The following is a 23717-nucleotide window of genomic DNA, read 5'->3' as shown; positions in this document are numbered from 1 at the left end:
AACTTCCCTTTCTCCTTCCCACTGCTCTAAAACCACTGTTTTGTAATAAGCAAGTTACATTACAATCACTTAATGTTTTGCCACTTTTCATGATTTAATTTTTTTCTGCTTCTGTATTAAACAAAGAAAAATAAAGGCTAGGTCAGACCCTAAGAATTTACAGATCCCACCTTTCTCTTCTGACAAGAACTTAGACTAGTCTGTTCTAAGTATTTCTGACATGTGTGTTTTCTAAGCTGAACAACAAAGATGTCTAGATATCCCTCTCCATGTTCTGCAGCCTAAAAGTAAGTTTTTCAAATATTATCTTTTCAATAATTAAAATTGATCTCTTATCCGTTGCTTTGATAGCTGACAGAAACCAGTCACCCTTTTCTAAAAATACATGAAAACTTGTTACAGTGTTGTCTCAGTCTTCTTTTTCTGGTCTATTTTTAAATGCTTTCTTCATAGAACAATGCTGTTGAGATGTTTTGAAATCAGGCAAGACTCTCCAAAGTGTCTTCGGGCAGGTGTGTCTAATTTTTTTTATCCCCCACCCCACACCCTAGATGGAATCTTATCAGCACCAAGCAAAGCATAACAGTCACTGTTCTACATACAAATGCTGTGAATTAATAGATCCAAAACAAAATGTATGCCATTACTGACATTTAGTGTCTGATCCTTGTAAGTCAGTACTTCTCTGCTATGTGGCTGCTTATCTAGGTATTATGTATTTTAGTTTCATTCTTTCTTTCTGAAGTACAGAATTCTGCAGCATAGTCTACTGATGATTTTGAAAACTGGAAAAAACCCACCCAAAAAACAACTTCAGTTTTAACCATGTCCTTCAGAGTACTCAAAACATCCTGCAGCTTGGTGTCCTCCACAATATTATGAGCATGTCATATGCATTATATTATCCAAATTGTTATTGAAGCTATTGTGTAAATACAAGGCCCAATAGAGACTTCATCTGAAATACCCTCACAAAATCAACACTGAATGACTGACAGTAATTTTAAACCAGTTTTGAACAAATTCTGGTGAATACATCTAGACCGTACTAGAATTACCCTTCCAAATGAAGAAATCTTGATATTTGTCAAATATGACTCCCACCAAAGGAATATACACTACTTTTTCTTACATGTAAGTGTAATCCTCTGTTCCAGAACCCTTCCTCAGCATGAACTTAGACTAACTGCTCTTTGCCTCCTTGTACATCTTAATACCAACAAAGAACAGCACAAGACTTCTAGGACTTCCTGATATAAAATTTTTAAAAGATAACTGTCAACAATTAAAATATTACTTCAGTTTGCTCCTAGCATGAAATCTCATTAACAGGTTTTAATTACTTGCCAGAAGTTCATGTCTTTAAATTGCATGGAATTAATGTGTCTTTTTTTTTAATTTATCTTCATGGAGTATGAACATAAAATGTAATGCACAGCAAGAGCTAAAAAATACACATATCCCATAGACCAAAGCAAATCATGAACAAAAAAATGATTTGCCAATGAATTATGGAGAATAACAACCCTTTTTATTGGCAACAATAGGCTTTAATTCTGTAAATTAGCATGGCAATTTGATACAGATACATTTAGCTGAGTTTTACAATACTGAATAATGTTGTAATCGCTCATTCAACTTAAAAATTATAGGAAGCTATAAGAAAAAAATACCACAGCCCTTGCTTAAGACTTTTCATTTAAAAAAAAAAAACAAAAACAAAAAACCAAACAGTAGTTACTAATAGGCTAAGTCAATGCAAAGGCAAGCACCATTAAGGGATTCTTCCATTTCATGTACTGCATTTGACGAGAAAGTTTTTAGACACATTCAGACCTAACTTAAAAACATTGACCAAACAATGGAAGTGTGCAGATACTCTGGCCAGCAGTAAGTTTTACACATCAATGATGCAATATTAAATTATCTCTCTCTTTAGAAGGCACATTTCTTTAGATCATTGTAAAATTCAGCTTTTGTGGTTCATTAATATAGGAAAATGTAGAAGCACTCAGTAAAATAGTTATTTTACTGTGCTTGTGCTTTAACAACACAGCTGTATTGGAAGACTCCACCCCACAAAACATACAGTGAATCTATCAAAGTAGAGGGCATAACCTGAAGATTAATGACTAACAAGTGGGAGATGACATTCTAACAATGACTTGAATTAGTCAGCCATTAATTCTAAGAATATGTCCTGTGCTGAGGTTATTATTGCTGCTGCAGGTAAGATGAAGATTTTTTTAAAAAAAACAGTAATTTATCAGTGGCGTACACAAGAGTTGAAACTGCAAGTTATTCCCAGACAATACCTTATATATTAACCAGTTTTTAGATCACCCCTCAAAATTTATAAACAATAGAACTAGTAAAATTTATTGTGAAAGTTTTAGTTCTGAAACTGACAAACCTGGCATCTAAAAATCCAATTCACTCCAATAAATCTACTTTGTAAGTGCATCATATTCATATTTGTAACATTAATTACTAGTTCAAATCAAACAGGGCTTACAAGGAACTGCTACTGTTTCATTATTCAAACCCATCATTGGTACTCAAGTCCCGTGATTCTCCATGGTTTAAGACAAAAAAGTCTTCTTGTTTCAAGCCATATCTTTCAAGAGCTTCGTTCAGTTTAACTGGAGGATCCAAGTAATACTGGAAAAATAAGAATAATATGAGGGAAAAAGATACCATTGCAGCATTGGGCGGGGGGGGAGGATATCACTGCTCTGGACAAGAAACGGCTTACATTTTAAACATTACCTAAAAAAGGGGGAGGGAGGATATTTGTCAAATTAAAATGTTTAGTTTTGTGTTCAGTTTTTAAACGATAAGGATGCTGATTTACAGTTGTAGAGTAACCAGCAAGGCACAATCTATCATCCAAAATTCAGTCGTGTTCAACGTATTGAACTAGACCCCTTCGAAGCAGAAACACATCGAGAGGAGGAAGTGCTCGCAGGTCAGCAGATGGCGTGCTCTCTCGTTTGGTAAAACCAAGTTGTCAGCTCTACTGTTGAAAAAACTACTGCCCTTTCAATGAGGTCCCCCGAAGTTATTTCATTATATTTGTTACATTTCAGAAAAGGCATCATCAGGGAGAAATCATCCTTTTTTTGTGCTTCTAAATGCACAGTAGCATTTGTACCGTGGGCACTAGTGACACAGGTTATTGAAAGCATCGTGGATAGAAAATGTTATATCCAAGTTAAAGAAAACATGACATTAACAGGTGAATGCAGATAACAGCATTGGGACTGATTTATAAAATAAAGTGGTGCAACTGATGCAACGACAAAGCTGAAAAACAGCTACCAGACAGGGTGTATCAAAGTAGATGTAGGTACTTCCCTTTCAATGCGTTTTTAGTCACTGTGAAGGTACCTGTGTAGTAACCTCCTTATTAGAAGTACAGACTTGGGGGCAGGGGTTAGGGTGGTGGTGGTGGTGTTTACAAAAAAAAAAATCAGCAACTCAGAATAACTCAGTTTTTCATATTCTTGCTGGTATTTAACTATGAATCAACTATTAAAAATACTATTCAATTTACTTACTAGACAGACATGATTAATAAATACTGTATTGACCTACAGGCATGCAATTCTCACTGTCTCCAAGTGATGCACTGCTGAGTTTACTTTTATTATTGCATACATGTCCCCACCTTTCCTGTTCCTCAGCTTTCAGAGATCAGAAATCCTCCACATTTGTTTCAATAACTTTCAAATTCACCTTAGTCTTTACAGAATTGTTATGAAAACCTAAGCATTGTTTTGAACTGCAATACATATAGTAACAACTTTTCACTCACACAAAGTTTACATTTTAAGTTTACATTTACAGATAGGTAGGTTAAACTGCATGAGCAAAGCTTCATTAATGACTATGTACTCAGGAAATCTGAACTCATGCATAGTGTTGAAATTTACCTCATTTGCTAAAGCAAAGGTCCCCCAATGAATTGCTACAGACTTCTTTGCTTGAACATCAATATGGATTCTTACTGCTTCTTCAGGATCCACATGCTGGTATTTCATAAACCACCTACCAAAACACAAAGCAAATTCTTTTGTATCACCTAATTCAGTGCAAGATTTCTTCTTTACTTTCATTGGATAAGTTGCAAAGAATCTAAAAAAAAAAAAATACGCCTACCTAATCAAAAAAATCATGGAGCATGTACATCTGAAAAACATACAGAACACTCAACAAGCCATATATCAACATACCCATGAAACAACAGTTCATGTATTTTACTCCCCCTTTCAAACAGATTTTTTCTTATCTATATTTTTAATAGTATAAGGACATATTACTGGTGCCTTGAGGCATTAAGGCCATAGATTTAAATCCATCCCCAAAAAAATTTTAGGTTAGCAACACACACCAAGAAGTGTGTGCTTCAGAAGATAGCCTAAGGGAATGGTGTTAAAGCAGAAGAGAGAATCTAGCAATTTTTGAAAGATACCGGATTTTTACAATGTTATTCAGATTCCTATCTTCCTTTCCCAGCCTATACATGCTTTGCTTCCAGCATTATATGAGCATTATTATCTAGAAGTTTAGATACCCCATCATAAGTAGGATACAGATGCCTAAACAAACAGATATTTCACACACTATAAAGGAGTCATCATTATCTCCAGGTAAGTTGCAAAAACAGCGTGAAGACTGAAGCAAGAGAAAAATGTAGCAAATTGCATGCACCTAAATGGGTTGGATTAAATGATGCTATTTCAGAAAAAAAGCCACAAAGTAATTCTAGATTTTTACTCAACATTTTTCATGGAAGAAAGTCAGCTGATTCATCCTTGCTGTGCTTAAGACTGAAGAAATAAAACTCCAAGAACATCACACATAGACACAAGCATCCTAGACATTTCAGCTCCATCTTCCAATTGCCTGCTTTTTTTTTTTTTTCTCTTCCATTCAGTGATGTCCTTTTGCCTCAGCAATCTCCTTCTTTTGCCTCTATATTCTATTGTATATTCTTAATAAAGTATGGCTACAGTTTTCACTTCCGGGTGTATTTGTCATCAGTATATAATTTCATTTATGTATTTTGATCAAACTTTGCTTTTCATACCTTGGCTCATAAGCTCCAATGGGGATGGCTGCAAGATCAAAAGGTCCAAACCTTTTACCTATCTGCTCAAAAGCAACACAATATCCAGTATCTCCTGAAAAGAAAAACCTATTCCAAGGTCCCAAGACAGACCAGCTGCCCCAAAGAACCTTGTTGTCATCTGTCGCAGTCCTTTTGCACCAATGTTGAGAAGGAGTGAAGACAAAAGTTACCGCATCATGACCAGGGACGCAGTTCTCTTCCCACCAATCCAGTTCAATCACATTCTCACAACCACATCTCTGCATCCAGTCCAAGAGCCCCAGAGGCACAAACCAGCGCAGCTCACTCCCAAAGCGTTCATTTAAACTCGTTACAGTGTTGTAGTCCAAATGATCATAATGGGTGTGGCTGATCATGACTGCATCTATTTTGGGGAGCTGCTCTACTGTGCACGGAGGTCCTCGGAAGCGCTTGGGACCCACCAGCTGAGTAGGGGAAGCTCGCTGGCTGAAGATTGGGTCAGTAAGAAATATAAGTTCATCCATTTCCACCATAACTGAGGCATGTCCCAACCACGTGACTCGCATACCAGTTCCTGTCTTCCCAGCAAGTTCCGGCTTTTGAACAAAATAAGGTTTTAACACTGGAAGCTCTTTATCGAGTTCCTAGCAAAAAAGAACACAATATGCATGAGAGATTTCAGAATGTACTTGGCTGTGGAACAAAAACTACATACGAAGCACAAATCAATACAGTCAAGACTTGCGCTTTGTTTATATTTTTAGGCAGAGAACTACAACACAAAACAGATGCCTTTTTAATGACCATTTTCTCAGCTACTTCCTCCTAATTTCATCTTAAGTTTTTGTAACATTTTCACTTCTCTGTCAAGAGAGAGAAGAGAGAGCTCAAGAGTATCCCATCAGGCCAGGAGACCTACTAATAGAGAGAGTCTGAAAGCACTGCAGCGAAAGCACTGCAAGACACTAACAGCATCCTGGGAAAGGCTTTGTAATCAATTGACCTTCCCCAACCTGGAAAAGAATATCTATATATACACACACACACACAGAGTTACTGTAACAAATACTCAAGTTTAGCTTGTGCAACTAAATGATGCATCCCCTAAGTCCTAGCACAAATAAGTCACAAACCCACAGATGAAAGAGAATGCCACGTTCCTAACAGCACTCCACAAAAGCTGATCTATTAGCCTTTAGCAGACCCTCTTTCTCTCCCCATTACATATAGGAGCAGCACACGGAGGTTAACCTCACTTGGTTAATATTAGCTTTTACAATTCTATCCTGCCAATAATTCAATGAACATTCGTAAAACACAAACTCATTTTTAAGATGGACCTTAGGGCACTTAGTTATGCTTCTCATGATGCTTTATTGAAGCCTTCAAGGTAATTAAAGTTTAATTATTACTGAATAAGTCACTATACTGATCATCCCTGTTCAGGATGCAGTCCCACGAATGACTTCAAATCAATCTAAATCCATACTCCCTGTGTAAAAAAGTTATGGAAGCCTTCCCCCATCTCCCCTCTTGTTCCAGCATCAATACTTATGCAGTCCCTACTCAAGCCTGATGGGTCAGAGAACTGATCCAGCTGCACATTAATCCAGAGGAGGAAAACAGACAACTTTCAGCTCAGTCAGCTTCCAAACTTGACTCTGTGTGTAGCCTCAAGTTGGCACAAAGGAGGCCATGGCTGTATATTATCTACTGAAACTCATCATCCAACCACCAGTCATTCTCTCATTTTGAACCGGAGTTACATTCTTCACTGCAGTTTGGCTGAGATGCTTATGCAGAAGTCTTATATGAAATAAATAAGAGTTTTCCTATTAAAAAAAAAAACCAACCAAAAAGTTTTCTCAGAGTTCCTGACCATCTCCCTCTCTGATGCAGCATGTCTAAGGGTCTCCTCCCAAACTGTTCTGGTCTGAACTCGCATCACTTTAGAAGAATTTTCCTCGGTTAGGCAGCTTCTACAGACTCCTGACACTCTTCTCCCCCAGTAATCACAGATGTCCCAGCACTTCTGGTTCCTAGTCAAGTTCTACCTGCAATGGTTGTTGCTCTCATTCTCTAAGTCTAGGATAGTAGATTAGTGCTATGAGCAAGCTTATAAAGAGCTGACCTCCCACTCCCTTAAATGTCCAGCTGATGCTGTGACAGTTTAGGACTCTAGGATTTCCCTTGCTGAAACAGTCCTGACAGCTTCAGGGAAGTTACTCTCTCCGCCATATTTTATTGATTTGGAGGGCATACATTGGGAAAAAACAAAACACATACACCTCCACCCCCATGCAATTCTACTGTGAGTAATATAACATTCAAGAAATTGCTTTTTCTGAGCGCTAATGGACAAGACATGTCTATTGAAAAAGTTTCACTACTGTCTTCAGGAACAAGAAATAGATAACCTTCTATAAAGCTGAATGTAAGGTTTGTACAATACAATGACTTAATGCATACAAAAATAAACAAAGTATGAGTAGTAGACTGAGACAAACTACTGCTTCTCCAAGAAAGAAGCATAACTTTCTTTACCCCTATTTCATTCTGGCAGCAGAATTCTGAACCATAGATTGTGACACTTCAATTAAAAAAAAGTGGAAGATCCACAAAACTAACATAATTTACTCAAAAATGGAAGTTAGGACAACCCACCAAATTACATGTGGTTAAATCAACAAATCAGATTATATCAAAGAAATTAGACTCAGATATGGAATGTAATAATTGTCATAATGCAATTTAGGTCAGTAAGTACGTATTTTATGGAAAATGTTCTTTTTAAGTAGCTGTTTAGAGGTAGACAACAAATTATTCTAAGAACTCTAAATGAATCCACTTTATTTTTGCTGACATTTGACAAAAACTAGTTTCTAAAATTAGCATCATGAAGTATTAATAAACAATACTATATGGATGAAGAACTGGCTAATTGGCAGATGTGAACAGTGAGTTCTTAACTGGGACTCAAACATGTTGTACTAGTTTTGGCTGGGATAGAGTTAATTTTCTTCCCAATAGCTCCTAAGGTGCTATGTTTTGGATTTGTGCTCAAAACAGTGTTGATAACAGACTGATGTTTTAGCTATTGCTGAACAGTGCTTACACAGCATCAAAGCCAGTAGGCTGTAAGTACATGAGAAGTTGGGAGAGGACTCAGCCAGGACAACTGACCACAGCTCGCCAAAGGGATATCCCATGCCACGTGACATTGTGCTGAGCAGTATAACAGCTAGAGGAAGAAGGGGGATGTTTGGAGTTGTGGTGTCTGTCTTTCCAAGTAACCATTACACATGATGGAGCCCTGCTTTCCTGGAAATGGCTGAACACCTGCCTGCTTATGGGAAGGAGTGAATTAATTTCTTACTTTGCTCTGCTTGTGCATGCAGCTTTTGCTTTACCTCTTAAACAGTCTTTATCTCAACCTCCAAGTTTTCGCACTTTGGCCCTTCAAAAATTCTCTCCCTCATCCCACTGTGGGGGAGTAAGCGAGCCACTGTGTGGGGCTTACCTGCCTACCAGGGTAAAACCACAACACATCTGCACTATTAGATGCTTTACAGGGATGTCACTAGGATCGACACTATTAAGTATTTTGAATAGTTGATTTAAAGGTAGAACTAATCACTTAAAAAGGCACCTGTAAAGGACACACAGACAGGAAGATGGATAAATAAAGAGTAGCGCAGTTCAAACAACTGGTATCCTGACCTATTTAAATAAAATTCTGTGAACAAAAATTCAACGCAAACAAGGAGCACAAAGGCAGTGTAACTTGGAAAGCACAGACTCTGTATGATATCTGCAGGTTTGTGATACACAGGCCTCTGATCCAAATCAATGATTCCTCAGAGAGCGAGATCAGAAATCAGGCATTTTGTTGAGCTATCATAGTAAATCACATGGGGAAATAGCTAAAGAAATTACTTCTCAGTACATGGATTTTATGTTTGGGGTTGATTTGGTGTTTGGGGTTTTTTTTTTGTGTTTTACCAAAGTATGCTAAAATCCCCAAAATTACCTTTTAAAGCAATAAGGACTCATAATTCATAAGATTCCAGATTGAAACACAAGTTTTACTGGCAGTATACTTCATATGAAATTCTTAAAACTCATACAACAGGGTAAAACAAGATAATGAATGAAATACATAATCCTATGGAACTTTTATCCTGCTATAGTACATTTTGTTCTCTGTCAGGCTAACTAGAAACATTAATACTACAAGAATTTACAACAGATCTTTGACACATGACATTAATGTCAAATCAGCTACCAACAGAAGCAAAATGTGCCTAATACTGTCTTATCTTCATCACTGGAGTAATACAAAAATTCCTCCTGCTGTTCCCCTTCCCCCCTCCCATGTTCTTCTTTCCTTCCTAATGCAAGGCAAGAAGAAACACATGACAGGCTTTGGTAAGACTAGCTAATTAGCTTAGGATTTTTGGTGCTTAGTGCATACTGGAATACCACTGGATTTTACAGAAATGAGAACAATCTAAATTGTTGATCCAACAACTAAAGATACTCCAACAACACTGAAAAGAGTTATTAATAAAGCCTGTAACGAAAATATGAGAAGTCTATGCATTCTGGATAATGATATAGACTTCTTATGAAGGCACAGTTATAATACATATAGCTTTTACACAGTGAAGTACATATCCTGCATAATATGGGTTGGTTTTTTTACATATGCAAAGCACTTGGTACAGATAAACTGAACCTGCCCACCATAGCAGGGTATCACTAGGCACGCTCAATGTGGAAATTGAAGTAGTAGTCTGCTCAAAGGACATTCTATCTGACAGTGCTAAATAAAGTATGGAGCCCTTAGTTTGAATTTTAAACAAGGTCAGAAGTGCTTTACAGGTTGATTTAGGTGTGGAACAAACATAGCTAGTACAAGCATCAAAATGGCTGAGGAATCAAGAAGGGCATTTCATTGATCCCTATCTAGGTTTTTCTATTTCTGATTTACTTCACTGAGCTCCTGAGTAATTGCAGGCACTTAACTAAAAAATTTCATATGCAAAGCAATAAAATTAGTCCAAAATGAATTTCAACTGGGTCAGAGAGACAGCTTTACAACTGGTACAGTGTAGATTTCTTTGTAATCATCCTTTATTGCAGGGATAATCTGTAAATTAAAGGGGAGTGCTGCAGTTCTCCACTACCATCAGAGTGCTGTATATTCTATACTGTGAAGTACACCTTAGCACTGCCTTCCAAGTACTTCAGTCACCAACCAGGTTTCTGACTGGTCCTGGCAAGATATGAAGCCTATTGTACACATACGGAATAGGGCAGCGGTCAAAGACAACTGAAAACACCAAGCATGAATTTTACACAAATGTGGCCAAAGTATAATGCAGCACACTGCCTAGAAAGCTGTACACACTGAGGCACAACCACTGCTACTACTACAAGGTGCAGATAATGTCTAGAAGCAGGACACCAAATTTAAAACAGTAAATTGTTGGAAGGGATTCCAAGACCGACATAGGTTTGCTGTGCTTCTTTCTGAAGTCAAATTATTATTATTATAGAAAAATTACAACCAAGATTATCTCTTCCTTAAACATGTTCCATGCCACATATCCTTAGAGAAATCCCCAAACCTCTGACCATCATGTGTTAGTAAGTAACATGGCTTTTCTGTCCATAAAGCTGATCAAATTCCTTCCTTCACAGGTAATTCATATAAGATAAAAATGAAAAGTGTAAGCTCTTTGCTAAATACTGACTGTGAGGTTTATAGCTTATGCATGCCTTCTTGTATGCTTAAAAGCATTACTAACACCTATTTGTTCAAAAATGCTTTCCCTGGTTCTGCACCCTTCAGCACAGCTTTTCCAAAGTGCAGTCAACACATTAGAAAATACACTGAGAAGTAATCCTAACTGTCAAAACTATAGCAATCGTAACACTTCTTGGGGCCACAAAGACAACCCATGGCTTTCCAGTATCCATTACTCCTCATGGAAAAGAAGCCTCTCTCAGAGGCTGCTTCCCCTGCCTCCTCCTTTATATACAATATCTGACAGGAGCAATACACCAAGAACAAATAATGGTGTTTCCCAGTAAACTGGCACTGTACCTTTAGTATTTCAGTACAAATACTTGCTCAGGTTAGTTTTAACACATGCAATTTTTTCTCCTTGTGGACTGAAACAGAAAAACATAGATTTGCAAACACTTCCATAAGTAAGTGACAGTAAATATTTATTACATTTTTATGAAAAAGGTGTAATGCATGTAGTAAATGGCAGTCTGGAGAAAAAAACAAAAGGCAAAATTTTTACAATGAGATATGCCACAGCTATTTCATGCAATACAAATGATGTTAGTAGTATGCTTCATAAAGGCAATACCTATTAAAAAGGAAAGAGTGTAACTGTAATTTATGATTGAGCTAGGGGGCCATTTTTGCTGGCTTTGTAAATATAAACTGAGCTGGATAAATCAAAGGGTGTGAAACTAACAGAAAGAAGGAAAAAAATTAAAGAGGCAGAAAGTATTAACCCACTTTTTGAAAAGAATAAATTGATAATAAAATCAGAAAGGAAAAAAAAAGACTTAGAAAAGTCTCCAAAAGATGCCTAATAAGCATTAGTAAGAAACTGTCCTATTTTATTGATTAGAAGAGAGGTAAAAGCAATCTAAATCAAGGACAGAAAACATTCATGTATTTACCTGCTTTGAGCATGGCACATTGCTGTTATTTTTTTCCATGAGGGACCATTTCAAAATACTTGGCAAGGTTGGCGATTTCCACGTTGGCCACGGGTTGACAAATTTCCCATCTTTCCCTCTCTTTGATTTAGTCACATCCTCTTCTAATCTGTAGTCCAGCCTGAAGCTTTTCCTGGAGGTCCTGGAAGAATCACTGCCCCTGGAACCTCGACCCGAATTCTGGCGTTTCCTCACCACTTCTTTAGGATACTGGTTACATGCAGTCAAAGGCTGCTCTTCATCTGTTTTCTTATCCATATCTTTTTGAGGAGAACTAAAATAAATTTTAAATTAATCAATCTTTTCTTGGACTAACATCAACATTCATAAGGTTGAATGTTCTCACACACATTAGAAACAAGCCTGCCCTTCTCATTTTATGATCTACTGTTTTTTTTTCCCTCAACAAAATATGCTTTTAAAACAGTCGCTATTACACAGAAGACTTCAAAAACATGCTGTGGCAAGCAGACATGAGAGCTCTTTGTAGTTCAGGCAGAGTTTTACTCCCCGGTATGCACTACTTCAGATACTAACACTATTATCTACCAACTGCAAGAGTGAGAGGGAAGGGTTACTATTCTTCCAAAATGTAAATTAAGGAAGTTCCTCCAGAAACTTACAACATTTAGTGCCTGATGTAATACGATCCTGCAAACCTGTCCAAGAAACACTGGAACTATACAATACCTTAAGATTAGCCTACATAGTGACCTTGGTTTGTAGTAGGAGCAGCAGCCTCATGTAGCATGGATAACACATTACTTCCACTGACAAGATGCACATACATGCAGAAAAGTCAGAACGCAAAAGACATTTGGTCCTATTTCCCACGTTGCCCAAAATTAAGGAAAAGCTTATTGTAATAACAGTAAAAGTAACTGTTTCAAATACAATTTTGATACACATTAACTGAACTGACAAGTGAAAGGCCACAGAAAATTGGAACATCTCAAATAAGTCATGGCTGCAATGTCTGTTCTTAGTTCCATTGTGAAATATAAAAAAGTGAGAAGATAACTGAGAAAAGCTTATTTCTATAAAGTCACAATTCTGGCACAGTTCTTGGAAAACTGCAAACTCAGTAGTCAGAGTCTCTTATTCCAAATGGCACTTAAGTGTTGCAGAGTTTAGGAATATGGAGTCCTATTCATCTCATTATATCCAAGGTCGAAAAAACAAATATCCCTATTTCATTTTAAAAGATCCTGAAGCAATTCAGTTGAAGCTAAATGCCTCAGTTTCTATATTTACTTTCAACATTTCAGTTGAAAGTAAATACATTGTTCTGACAGTTTTTTTAAAAAAATAGGGTGCTACTTCAAAGAGTGCACAACTTTCTGGTACTTACAAACTCTACCTGATAAAAACTAGAAGACGACCAGTAATGAACAGAAAGCATGATATACTGCTTAGGTGCAGGAATAATTTTTAATAAGAAATTGTAAAGTTTGTCCTGAAGAAAACTCTCCACCCCATGTTTTAGCCTATCTACTATTTCATTAACTCAGATACTCAAACTTTAGCTGTATACTCATATGAGAAGCACTGGGCTGAGGTACCAAAGCCAGTCCACTCAAACAACATTTTCAGAAAACAGAATTAAAGCCCACAGTTTTCTTAGAAATTGCATAACTCTGTGCCCCTCATAAGTTCATAACTACAGGGAAAAAGAAATACATTGTCACTGCAACATTACAGCTAAGATTTTACACACATATAAGAAATGTTATCAAATTGAACCCAAATGCATTTACTGGTGATGCTCCAACTTCAAACGCAGAGCATGTCCCTGCTATTTCAGCAGCAACCGATTACTAAACAGAAAGTATGGTGTCAGCTGCAAAGATACACAATTGATAAATATTGTGATATTTTCTTAACAAAATAACCATTATTTTGCCATACAGTAGAGATAAAAATTAACACATCAAAATTCACTTCTGATAAAGAAGCATGAATAACGTTCAGAAAACATTGCTGATAATTTTTTTTTTATAAATAGTACCCTTGGTCATAATCTTGTTATAATGTAATTGCTTTGTACTCTAGTTTCCCCATAGTTTTACTGAAATCACTTCATTTATGTATTTTCTATTTAGCAATAAGATACCACATCTGCATCATAATTTTAATTTAACTGTTGATACTCCTAGGCTTTTTTCTCTATTTCACTAAACATTTACTGGAATCAGCCTTCAATGAACAGCCACCCAACTTGCTCTACCATTTTAAGCAGACATACATGGTAATAAAAAGAATCAGTGCCACAAAAAGGCAGACGGAATACCCCCAAAATTGTAATGGATACTTTGACTGTTACTTTAACTTAAGAGGGTTTGTTTTGGGTTTTTTGGCATTCCTCAAAGAACATTTTCAATGCCAAGTCAGCTTATTAATTTAGCAAAGCATGCAGACACAGCATAGTTTCTCTTCTAGAAAGCATCATGAAAACAAATCACAAAAGCTTAATCAGATAGGTACTTAATTCCAGGAAATTCTTCTGTTAACATCTCAGATGTCTGATTTTTAAATATATATAACTACCATAATTATTGTTCCTACAAGACATTTTATATTAGAGACTGGAGTGCCTAAGGTTTTATTTTTAAGCTTCTGTTTATCTATGCATTCATCTCTAAAATAGGTGAATTCTACTTGTGCTTAAATTTTCATACAAACCTTTGATCTTATTCTGAAAGTATAAACCTCTAGGGGAAGTAGGGATCAACTATGCTGATTAAACAAAGACAATGCCAAAGCATTTAAGGCACTGCAGGTATCTGTCTGCCAAAATATTTTCCACATGATGCACATACATTACTTTTCATTAGTATTCCATAAGCAACTGAAGGGATAAAAGACCTCAGTGCTCACAGAACACTTTAAACCCTTTTACATGCATAAGAAAGGGACACATTTACAAACAATTAACTGACAAAGTTTTCCTGATGAACTGTAGATTCCTTTGAAGCATCAATCTTGCCAGTTCATTTCTGTTTCATTTAAACTGGCAAAATATATCCTAGAATATTCATGGAATACAGTAAAAGAAATCTAATTTTTCTTATTTAAAAAAAAGGTAGATGATCATTTCTTAAAAGCCAGCAATCATTAGCTTAAAATAAAACTCAACCAGTTACTAGTCCAAGGAGATTCCTACCCTTTTGCAAAAGAAAGCCTCTACAGACAAGGAGATTTGGCAGGTATATTTTAAATATTAGAAAATACCCAATCAGAAATGAGCTGATTTTTTCATCCAGCTGTCTTGAATTCTTCCCTCTAAAAAATAATAGGTTGGCACTTGAGAAATAATTTAAGCACTGGACTGCCAGCCAAATTATGAGTGATGGAGACACCAAAATCAAACTGGAGTAGAGTTGTGTTCACTTGGGAGGGGCAGGGGGAAGGGGTCATGTCCTTGGTGAATATTTGTTATTGTAAGGTTTCACAAGAAGTCTTCTATTTTCCACACTTTTAAACAAAGAGGAAAATTACTATTCTACTTAAAAGCATTAAACTGCTTTCTTAACAAAAGGAACCCATCCTTCAGGATGAGGTGACTTACCCCCAAACAAGGGCAAGTGGATTGCCACCACCTGTAATAGAGGCTCAGGCAAGACCCAATACAACCACCCTCTCTGTGCTCAGAGATGCATCACTGTTTCAACTGAATTCAGGAAAAAAAATGGACAAAGACATAGAAACTACTAAAGGAGACCATTAGTCATGCCAAATCCATGAGGCCAGAAGGTACTCAAGACAGAGGGGAAGACCACCACTGTCTGATGAATAGGATGAAGCCTAACATGAATCAAAATGCAGAGCTCACATAACTGGTTTTCCACCACCAAACACTAATGGGCCCCTAGTAACCCACAAATCGAGAGAAGTGGTAGATCAGGCAGGATGTGGCATGGAAAACCCATGTCTTATGTCCCAGTAAACAGGCTTACACCTGTAAACAGGATATAGCCCTTAGGACAACAGGTTTAGGGTCAATTGTTTATTTTAGCATTGCTTATATAACTGAAAACTTGGATACAAATATTTTGGCTTTGAGTCTTCTGTTTATCTAGGAAAATAATTAAAAGTTTAACTAAACATTTTAATACTTTCTGTTCCAAAAGAAGGCTGGAAACAGGATACATTACAAGAAGCACTCTGACATTAAAATTTTTCTTTTTAAATGGTCTTTTAAACACAGCAGAGCTGCAAGCCAAATTATTTTCGCTTTTTTGAAAAAGAAATTCATTGACATAGAATCTAATGTGTGAGTCTTCACATTTTCCACCCAGTCTCTTCTAACATCCACTACTCCATAAATGAAATGGATGTAGTTCCCCTTACTAAGCATACAGACAAGCTACTAACCATGAAGTCTGCCAGAACAGACTTATCCCTCTTTTCTACACAGAAGTGTGGTCCTTATCTAACAAATCCATAAGCCAGAAAGTTTAAGAAAGAGTTACTATGAAGCTACGGTTTACTGGAACCCAACAACAGCCACAGAACTTTATACTTACCTTGCAAACATTCCATAGTTTTTCAAATATCCTTAGTTTTCTCTATTTTTGAAGCAAGAAGTTCAGTTCATTTCTAACCACTGTCTCTCTGTATAGACTACATCCAGAACAGGGCTACACTACACATCACCTAAAAGGGACAACACACAATTCCTAGCAAATTCACACCACTGTAGCCTTACCAAAGCAAGAATATGAGCTTTCTGCAAGCCATATACTGCCACACAACTCGAAGTTTTCTTTCAACATGCATATTTTTAATGACTGCAAAAAGCACACTTTTTGGCTTGAAACTAAAAAAAAAAGTTTTCAGCTAAAAGGTCAGGTATTTGCAATATTTGCAAACACTAGGGAGCATTGAAAAAAGGCTCCCGCACACTCAACTATCAAATGACTGCCAGCTAAGTTTTGGCTGTGCTTTTATTTTTCCTTCAGGTCTGAAATTGTCTGCTTTAATTAATGAACAGTTTCAGACTGGAAAATTCTGAATGCACTTCAACTTTTATTGTGCAGTACTTCAGGCTGTTCACCACACCACTGTAGACCTACCAAAGCAAGAATCTGAGCTTTCTGCAAACCATATACTGCTACACAACCTGGAAGTTTTCTTTCACTATACTTTTTTTTTTTTATGATGATGGCAACAGCAGTTCCAACAGCAATTATTCCAGACACTCCTGGTCTTAGGATTTCACACAAAGAAGATCTCTCAAGATTGCAGCTAGCTGATCTATAAATACTTTTATTATTTGGGATTTCCCATTAAAAGTTGCAAGCAAGAACAACCATTGCAGAAATTGCCATTCAAATTATTTGGCATTTTAACAGCCAGCTTGGCATTCTGTGTGATATCCTATTTCCATATTTTCCAAACATCCACAAAGCAAAAAAAAAATCCATGCTATTACAGCCGCCTTCCATTCTTGGATGCACCCATTTCATAGCAGAGCTATAGGTTGCCAGCCCAGCTCTTCTCTGTTCTCAGCAGATCTGTAAATATCCTGACTCTGCAGTGATCTTGTGTACCATTCAAGAAAGATGAATAATCAAGTTGGTAACAGAAACAGCTCTCCATAAACAACGTCATAGAATTAGGATGAATCCTTTACCATTCTCACCTAGTTTTGAAGATCAACAGTAAAACAAAACAAAGTTTTATTTAGACATAACAGAGAAAAAAAATTAGTTACAAATAAAACAAATGTGAAGCATTTACCCACAGTCGTCTGTTGTTAGGCATATTCTTACAACAGCTGTATTACTTAAGCAGTCACCGCCATGAGCCAATCCATTTCTGCCCGCATTACTCCCTCAGGCTTGCCAAAACAAACATTTGTGTCCACATGGTGAATTAGTTCGAGAAACTGATCTAGCTGATAGTCACTTCTTACCTTCCCATCCCCTAGAGAAGCACTTAATTTTCACCTGCATCACTGCGTAACCATGCAAGTGTTTGTACCAACAAACTGGCTAGGACAGGGAAGGGTGAGAACAGGAATATGCTGTTGTAAACAAAAACTACTCATGCCAGTGCTGCTATAAAAAAGTAATTCATTAAATACCCTCCATTTAGAATTCACCCAGTGTAGCTCAGTTACGTACACCACCAAGTTAGCTTCAACGATTCCCCCTACACTTAATATATTTCAATCTATTCCCTAGCAAACATTTCATTCACATTTAGTACTGATGCTGCTTAAACTCTCTGGCTACCTCTTCCGAGAGTCATGTTTCATATTATAACCAAGCAAATTCAATAGCTACCTACCACCCAAAAGGCAGCCCACTCTGGGCACTACACATTCCGACCTCTACTTTCCTGGCATTCATTAGGGGAACTAAACCAACAGAAAATTATTCATAGCCATTACAAGTGCCTATCAGCTACACCCTTATATGCCTCTGGACACAAACGCAAATAGGCTTTAGAGTCAGGTCCATCAGTAGCAGCTGGAGCCAGCTATTTCTCAACCCTGGGTTAAAGCTGATCAGCTATGGGCATTGTATCAACTGCATAAAGAAGCCTCTTCCTAGAACTGGGACAATACATAACTATTTTTCCTTTGTTTCCAGGTGTCCCAGCTGACTGTGCCTGTCCAATATGAGCACTTTGTAGCTCCCAAACGTGTTTATGAACTGTATTTAATATTATAGAGGTTTTCTGTTACATGCATATTCTCTTTAGGTTATGATCCCTGATATGACAGTAGTTGTCCATAGGGGCCACACATGTTAACAGAGATGACAGACCCAGTAACCAATTTCTTTAGCTAGACAGGCCTATTAAAATAAGTTTTTTCCCCTCTTTACCCTCATCTTTTACTGCAGTCTTGCATAAAAGCATCCAAAAGTTGGCATATGGCCATCACATTTAAAAGAGCAGCCTAGACTATCATTATGATTAAGCACAAGAGCAGTGTTATTCTGCGCTATTGCTGAAGCAGTCACCAAAGGAAAGCAGGAGTCAATTTTCCCTACACTGGAACAGAAAGTGCTTTCCTTTGCTCTCCCTAAACAACCAATTTCATATGACAACTTAATGTACAGGGAAGAATGCTGAAGACGCAAGAGCTGGGATGAAAGTTTTCCTACCTGCTCTGCAGGACTCAGAGTGACAACATACAGAAGCAAGGTTTGCGCATTACAGCTGTGTTATGGTACGTGAGACAATAACTGGATCACAAATCAAATGCAGACAGTTTTTAAAATCAACAGAAAAATAAGATAAGATAGTACATGCACACAGCTGGGCACATAAACTGTGGATTCCAACAGCAACAATAATCTCCATGGATGGCCCTTCACACATGTACAGAATTTCAATACAGCTTTTCCAAAAAAGCAAACATGAAACTTGTACCAACCCAGCTACAGGATCTGGACCCCAACTTTAGTGTTCTGGCACCAGCTCCACTTATGCAAATGAGTAGTTCATTAGTTTCATTTGGTCTACTGATGTGACTGCAGTTAATAACAGAGGCAAACCTTTCCGTGATGGGGCTTACTGTTAGAAAAAACAACCGAACTTTAAAGTTCAGCATTCATAAACACACTTTAGCCACTCCCATGCGTTAACAGCCTATGCATCTTGGGTTTAGTATTTTAAGTTATTATGTAACATTGAAGCTGTTAGCACATGGTTTTTCTTAACCAAAACGAAGTTTTAAAGTTGTACAAGCTTGCACCTCATCCTGAGGGTAAAGATTTCCCATCTAACATCTTATGTCAATTAGATATGACTAAAAATAAATACTACTACACATAATGAAACTAAGGCTCCACTTGAACATACTATAGGAGAAAACCGATTTCCTTTGCAGCACATGGCCATAGAGGCAAGGTAATCCATAGAAGTGCATAGAAAGTACATTAAAACCTCGATCCATAGGATCCACGTGGCAAAGCAGGATCTGAACCAGTTCATTTGTAATAACTCTCGCACTTTTATGTCTGCAACTGCACAATTGCTATCTCCACCTCATTTACTAAGCCTTTTAATTTTCTTTTTCCTTTTCTCTCCAAGCCAGAAAGGAACAAACTCCTATGCAAACTTTCTCTAGACTCAGACCGGCAATAATCCTTTAAAACCTTATAAAACCTCAGTTGTCCAGGAAGCACAGCAACGCCCAAGCACTAAACTAGTTTTTATTCTTAAGTTAATACACATACAATTTTGTTTATATACATATTTAAACGCTTGTCTATTTCATTCCCTCTCTTCAGTTCAAAGTCCAAGCACATAGGACCCAATGTTACTTCTCTGCAATATAAAAGTATTTCCCTAAATTCTTTCTAAATCTACTTAGATTTCAACATAAGCGCAACTTTTTCTTGTCCCAACAACACTCTCTCTCTCCCTCTGTCTGCGTATGTATGTACACACACCCCATAGATATATGGATTTTATAGAACTATTTATAACATTTGACTTCAAATTTATTGAAATCCAAACAAATCATTTCCAGGTCAGTTAAAACAAAGAAATCAGAATTTTTGCTTTGTTGAAAAATATGTTTTTCTTGAATGCCACTGTTCAAAGACCATCTTTCACATGAGTTAAGCTAGAAGGTCACCAGCCTTTCCAAATATAAAGTTTCAAATGTCCAAAACTTCATACTGGAAAGCCAGAAAGCATATGCGATACAGCACCCTTATGGTTCTTTAACTGAAACACAGCCATTAAAAGAAACTCCAAGTGGCAGAACACCAGACACAGCAAAACACAAATCCCAAGGAAACTGGAAACATCACAACACATTAACATTTTTTCATGACAACCCTTTTTCCTATATATAACCAGCCTTCTACCATATCCCCACAACTCTAAATTATGATGTCTCTTCATGTGCTCTAAAGGAAATGCAAAGTGCTTTGGTTGTTAGTCAACAGAAGTGTTAATATTAAAAGTTGTTTGGTTTGTTGTTTTTTTTTTTTTTTCTTACAGAAGAGTCAAGGCACATTTCCAACACATGTGAACCATCTACTAATTTTCAAGGCACCATCCTAAATACGTAGGTGTTTTAAGGAGACAGAGTGTTTCATTTAAACACACCTAAATAGACACACATAAACATCTTGTTACTGCCACAGTCTCATTATTATCAGAAACAGCTGAATCTCACTGAAACCCTCCCTCAAAAACCAGTCCACAGCATGGGACATTTCTGCCTAAACAACTGAAACTATTTCCAAATACTATAAGCAATAAAAACTGAAATCTTATCATAAGCCTTACTCAGCAGACAGTAGCTCTACCAGCTCCAACCATGGTAACAGGTCTTACACAAGGAAAATCTCTTGATATACATCTTGATATACATTCCTTACCACTTGACTTTTCACTCACATAACATCTTATTAAACCTTGTTTTTCACAGCAGGGACACAACGGCAGCAAAGTGTTTTCATAGTGTCACTTGGTAATGCCCAATTCTCTCTGCTGAACAGCTGTGTAAGGTTTATCTGCTTGGGCGCAGTTGTGTGTTATTCAAACCCAAATCACCCCTTCTTTATACAACTGCTAAATACCAAGATATTAAATGCAGACAGTAAATAACATGTAACTTCTTTTCTAGATTTTCTAAGAATATTCAAATCAAGTGCAACGTCTGGTTTACAGAAAAATCCTTTTTACTGAAAGCTGCATTTAGACACAAGATTTTACCATGGTCCTGGCTCTGAGTATATTAGAAGTATGTATGATTCTAATTACAGTGCTAGCCAGCATACTGCAAGCTACATACTTACAGCAATTGACTGAAAAAAATTAAAGCGAGATCAGGAAGTTTCATAGATGTGACAAAAGTAAAAAATAATTTCACAGTGGGCGTTATATATAGGCACTAATTAATATGGCAGCATTTCCATTCTTCTCATCACAGACAAAACCACTGCCTTCCCATTTGCAGAAAAGAACTTAAAAAGCTATTTCTGAATAGAGAATTAGCATGTTTGGTTCAATCTTGAGCTTATAAAGGCTGAGGAAACAGCAGATTTCTACTGAGGCAATTCCTCAAATCTACTTGGTTAATACAAGTGAAGAAAACAATAATAATAATAATTAATTGCTTCCTTTTGAAAAGGCTGCAAATCTCCAAGCTGAAACCAAATTAACTGTTATTTATATTTGAACAGTTTCACCATCATCCCTTACTTCCTGCCCTCCTGAACACATCCTCTCCATCACAGCAAATGAATCAGACAGGGCCTTCCAGTCTCCAGGTATTCAGAACTGCCATTATCTTTTTATAACAGGTATTTCCATTTCAGATAATTTTGGGCATTTCTAAATCAACTGCTGCAATAATTCTTGCATAAATAAGATAAAAAAAATCTTATTTCTTCTTGTAAGTCTTATCTATAAAATGAATCAGGCTTCCTACTTTATTAACTGATGAAGCTGCTACTGTGAATTGAAAACTACATGACACTTTTCAAGGGTCTTTTGCCAGAAGACACAAGTGATTTTCCTGTCACTTTCTTTAATTTTTAGCTGGTGTAGTTTGAAAAATAAAGAAAAAATATCTAAGTATTAAAACTGAAAACTTGCTTCGTAATTGCCATTTAGCAAATAGAAGAGTAAGAAATCATAATCATCACTAGAAAAACCACTTCTGCAGAAGTTTAATATGAACTTAACTGCACTCCGTCAAGACATTCAACAAATACTTTCCCTAAATCCTTACTAGAGGTAGTTGCCGATCATTGAGATTATTTCACCGAACTAACTGGCGGTCCGTCTCTCCAAAGGAAAACATTCACTAAACCGTCAATACCATGAAGCGTTTGTTGGGGCTTTTCTGTAGGCGATTATATAACTTGTTTCTCTCCGAGCGCTACTGCAGCATATTTTACTGTCAATTTACGGGAACCGAAAGCATTGCCGCGGGGAGGGCGGGGGAAGGCGGTGGGACTTTTGCCGCCGGCATTTCTTTCACCGGTGTGAAAGGATCTCCCGCTCCCGAGCGTTTCTGGAGCTGGCGCGAGCCGCGATTTGTCCCTAACCGCCGCGGCACCTGTCGGGGGCCGCCCGCCCCCCCGGGCAGCGGCAGCCCCATTCCCGCGCTGCGCCAGCACCGTCGCCGCCGCCGCAGGCAGCCCGCACCCACCTCAGGGGCCGAGGCAGCGCAGGAGAGCGCCGGCTCACACGACTCCTCTCCGGCCAGGAACCAGGGCCCGCCGGCCCCGGGCACCTCGCCCGCCGCCTAACTTTTCCGAGCGGACGCCCGCACTCGCTCTGCCCCGCTGCCGCCGGCGGGGCTCCCCGCCTCGGCCCCGCTTCCCACCGCCTCCCGCGGCGGCTCAGCCCGGTCCCCCCCCGCCCCGCTCACCCGGCGGGACCCCGGTACCGTAACGTCCGGCGAGCCCCGCTCCCGCGCTCGGAGCAGGTGCGCAGCGCCGCGCTGCCCCGGCTCCCCTTCCCCCGGCCGCCAGCCGGGCTTCGAAGGCGGCAGGTCGGGCAGGTGCCTCTCCTCCGCACGGGCTCGGGGCGGGAGCCGCCGCTCAGCTCGGCTCCGCTCGGTCCCTCCCTGCCCACAGGAAGGCGCGGGGGCAGCGACCCCCGCCCCCGGAGAGCCGCTCACCTTCCGGACTGCTGCCGCTGCTGCCCCTGAGGAGTCTCGTCCTCCTCCTCCTCCTCCATAGTGCCGCTCCACCCCCTCCGCAGCGGCTCCCCGGCTCTCCAGCAGGAGCCGTTGAACGGCTGCGGCTTCCCACCTGACCAGCCCGCCGCCGAGGGCAGCGCGGCGAGCTGCAGGCAGCAGCTCCACAGCGCCCTGCTCCTCACCATGGCGCTCCCGCGCCCAGCGGGGCCCCGCCGGCCGCGGGGGTGCGCGGGCTCACGGCGGCGG

At 38.6% G+C, this 23717-nt stretch overlaps 1 protein-coding gene across 3 annotated transcripts; it reads right to left on the bottom strand.

Annotated features, from left to right (window-relative positions):
- Positions 1–2255: 2255 nt before the first annotated feature.
- On the bottom strand, positions 2256–23656 carry NAPEPLD (N-acyl phosphatidylethanolamine phospholipase D). 3 transcript variants are annotated; one of them, XM_010580919.1, is made up of 6 exons: positions 16369–16391; positions 15411–15512; positions 11804–12116; positions 5093–5739; positions 3936–4050; positions 2256–2661 (listed from the first exon to the last, which is right to left on the bottom strand). In XM_010580919.1, the coding sequence occupies exons 3-6, from the start codon at positions 12098–12100 to the stop codon at positions 2536–2538; spliced, it is 1185 nt and encodes a 394-aa protein (XP_010579221.1). In that variant the 5' UTR covers positions 12101–12116; positions 15411–15512; positions 16369–16391; the 3' UTR covers positions 2256–2535. The 3 variants fall into 3 exon arrangements, with proteins under 3 accessions (XP_010579221.1, XP_010579219.1, XP_010579220.1); XM_010580917.1 differs by lacking the exons at positions 15411–15512; positions 16369–16391 and adding an exon at positions 23451–23656; XM_010580918.1 differs by lacking the exon at positions 16369–16391 and having other exon boundaries at positions 15411–15813.
- Positions 23657–23717: the final 61 nt, after the last annotated feature.

The sequence above is a fragment of the Haliaeetus leucocephalus genome, unplaced genomic scaffold, assembly GCF_000737465.1.
Source record: "Haliaeetus leucocephalus isolate CR32 unplaced genomic scaffold, Haliaeetus_leucocephalus-4.0 Scaffold751, whole genome shotgun sequence".
Lineage (NCBI taxonomy): Eukaryota > Metazoa > Chordata > Aves > Accipitriformes > Accipitridae > Haliaeetus > Haliaeetus leucocephalus.
Note: the sequence above shows the minus strand (reverse complement) of the source record. Positions and strands in the feature narration are given on the sequence as shown.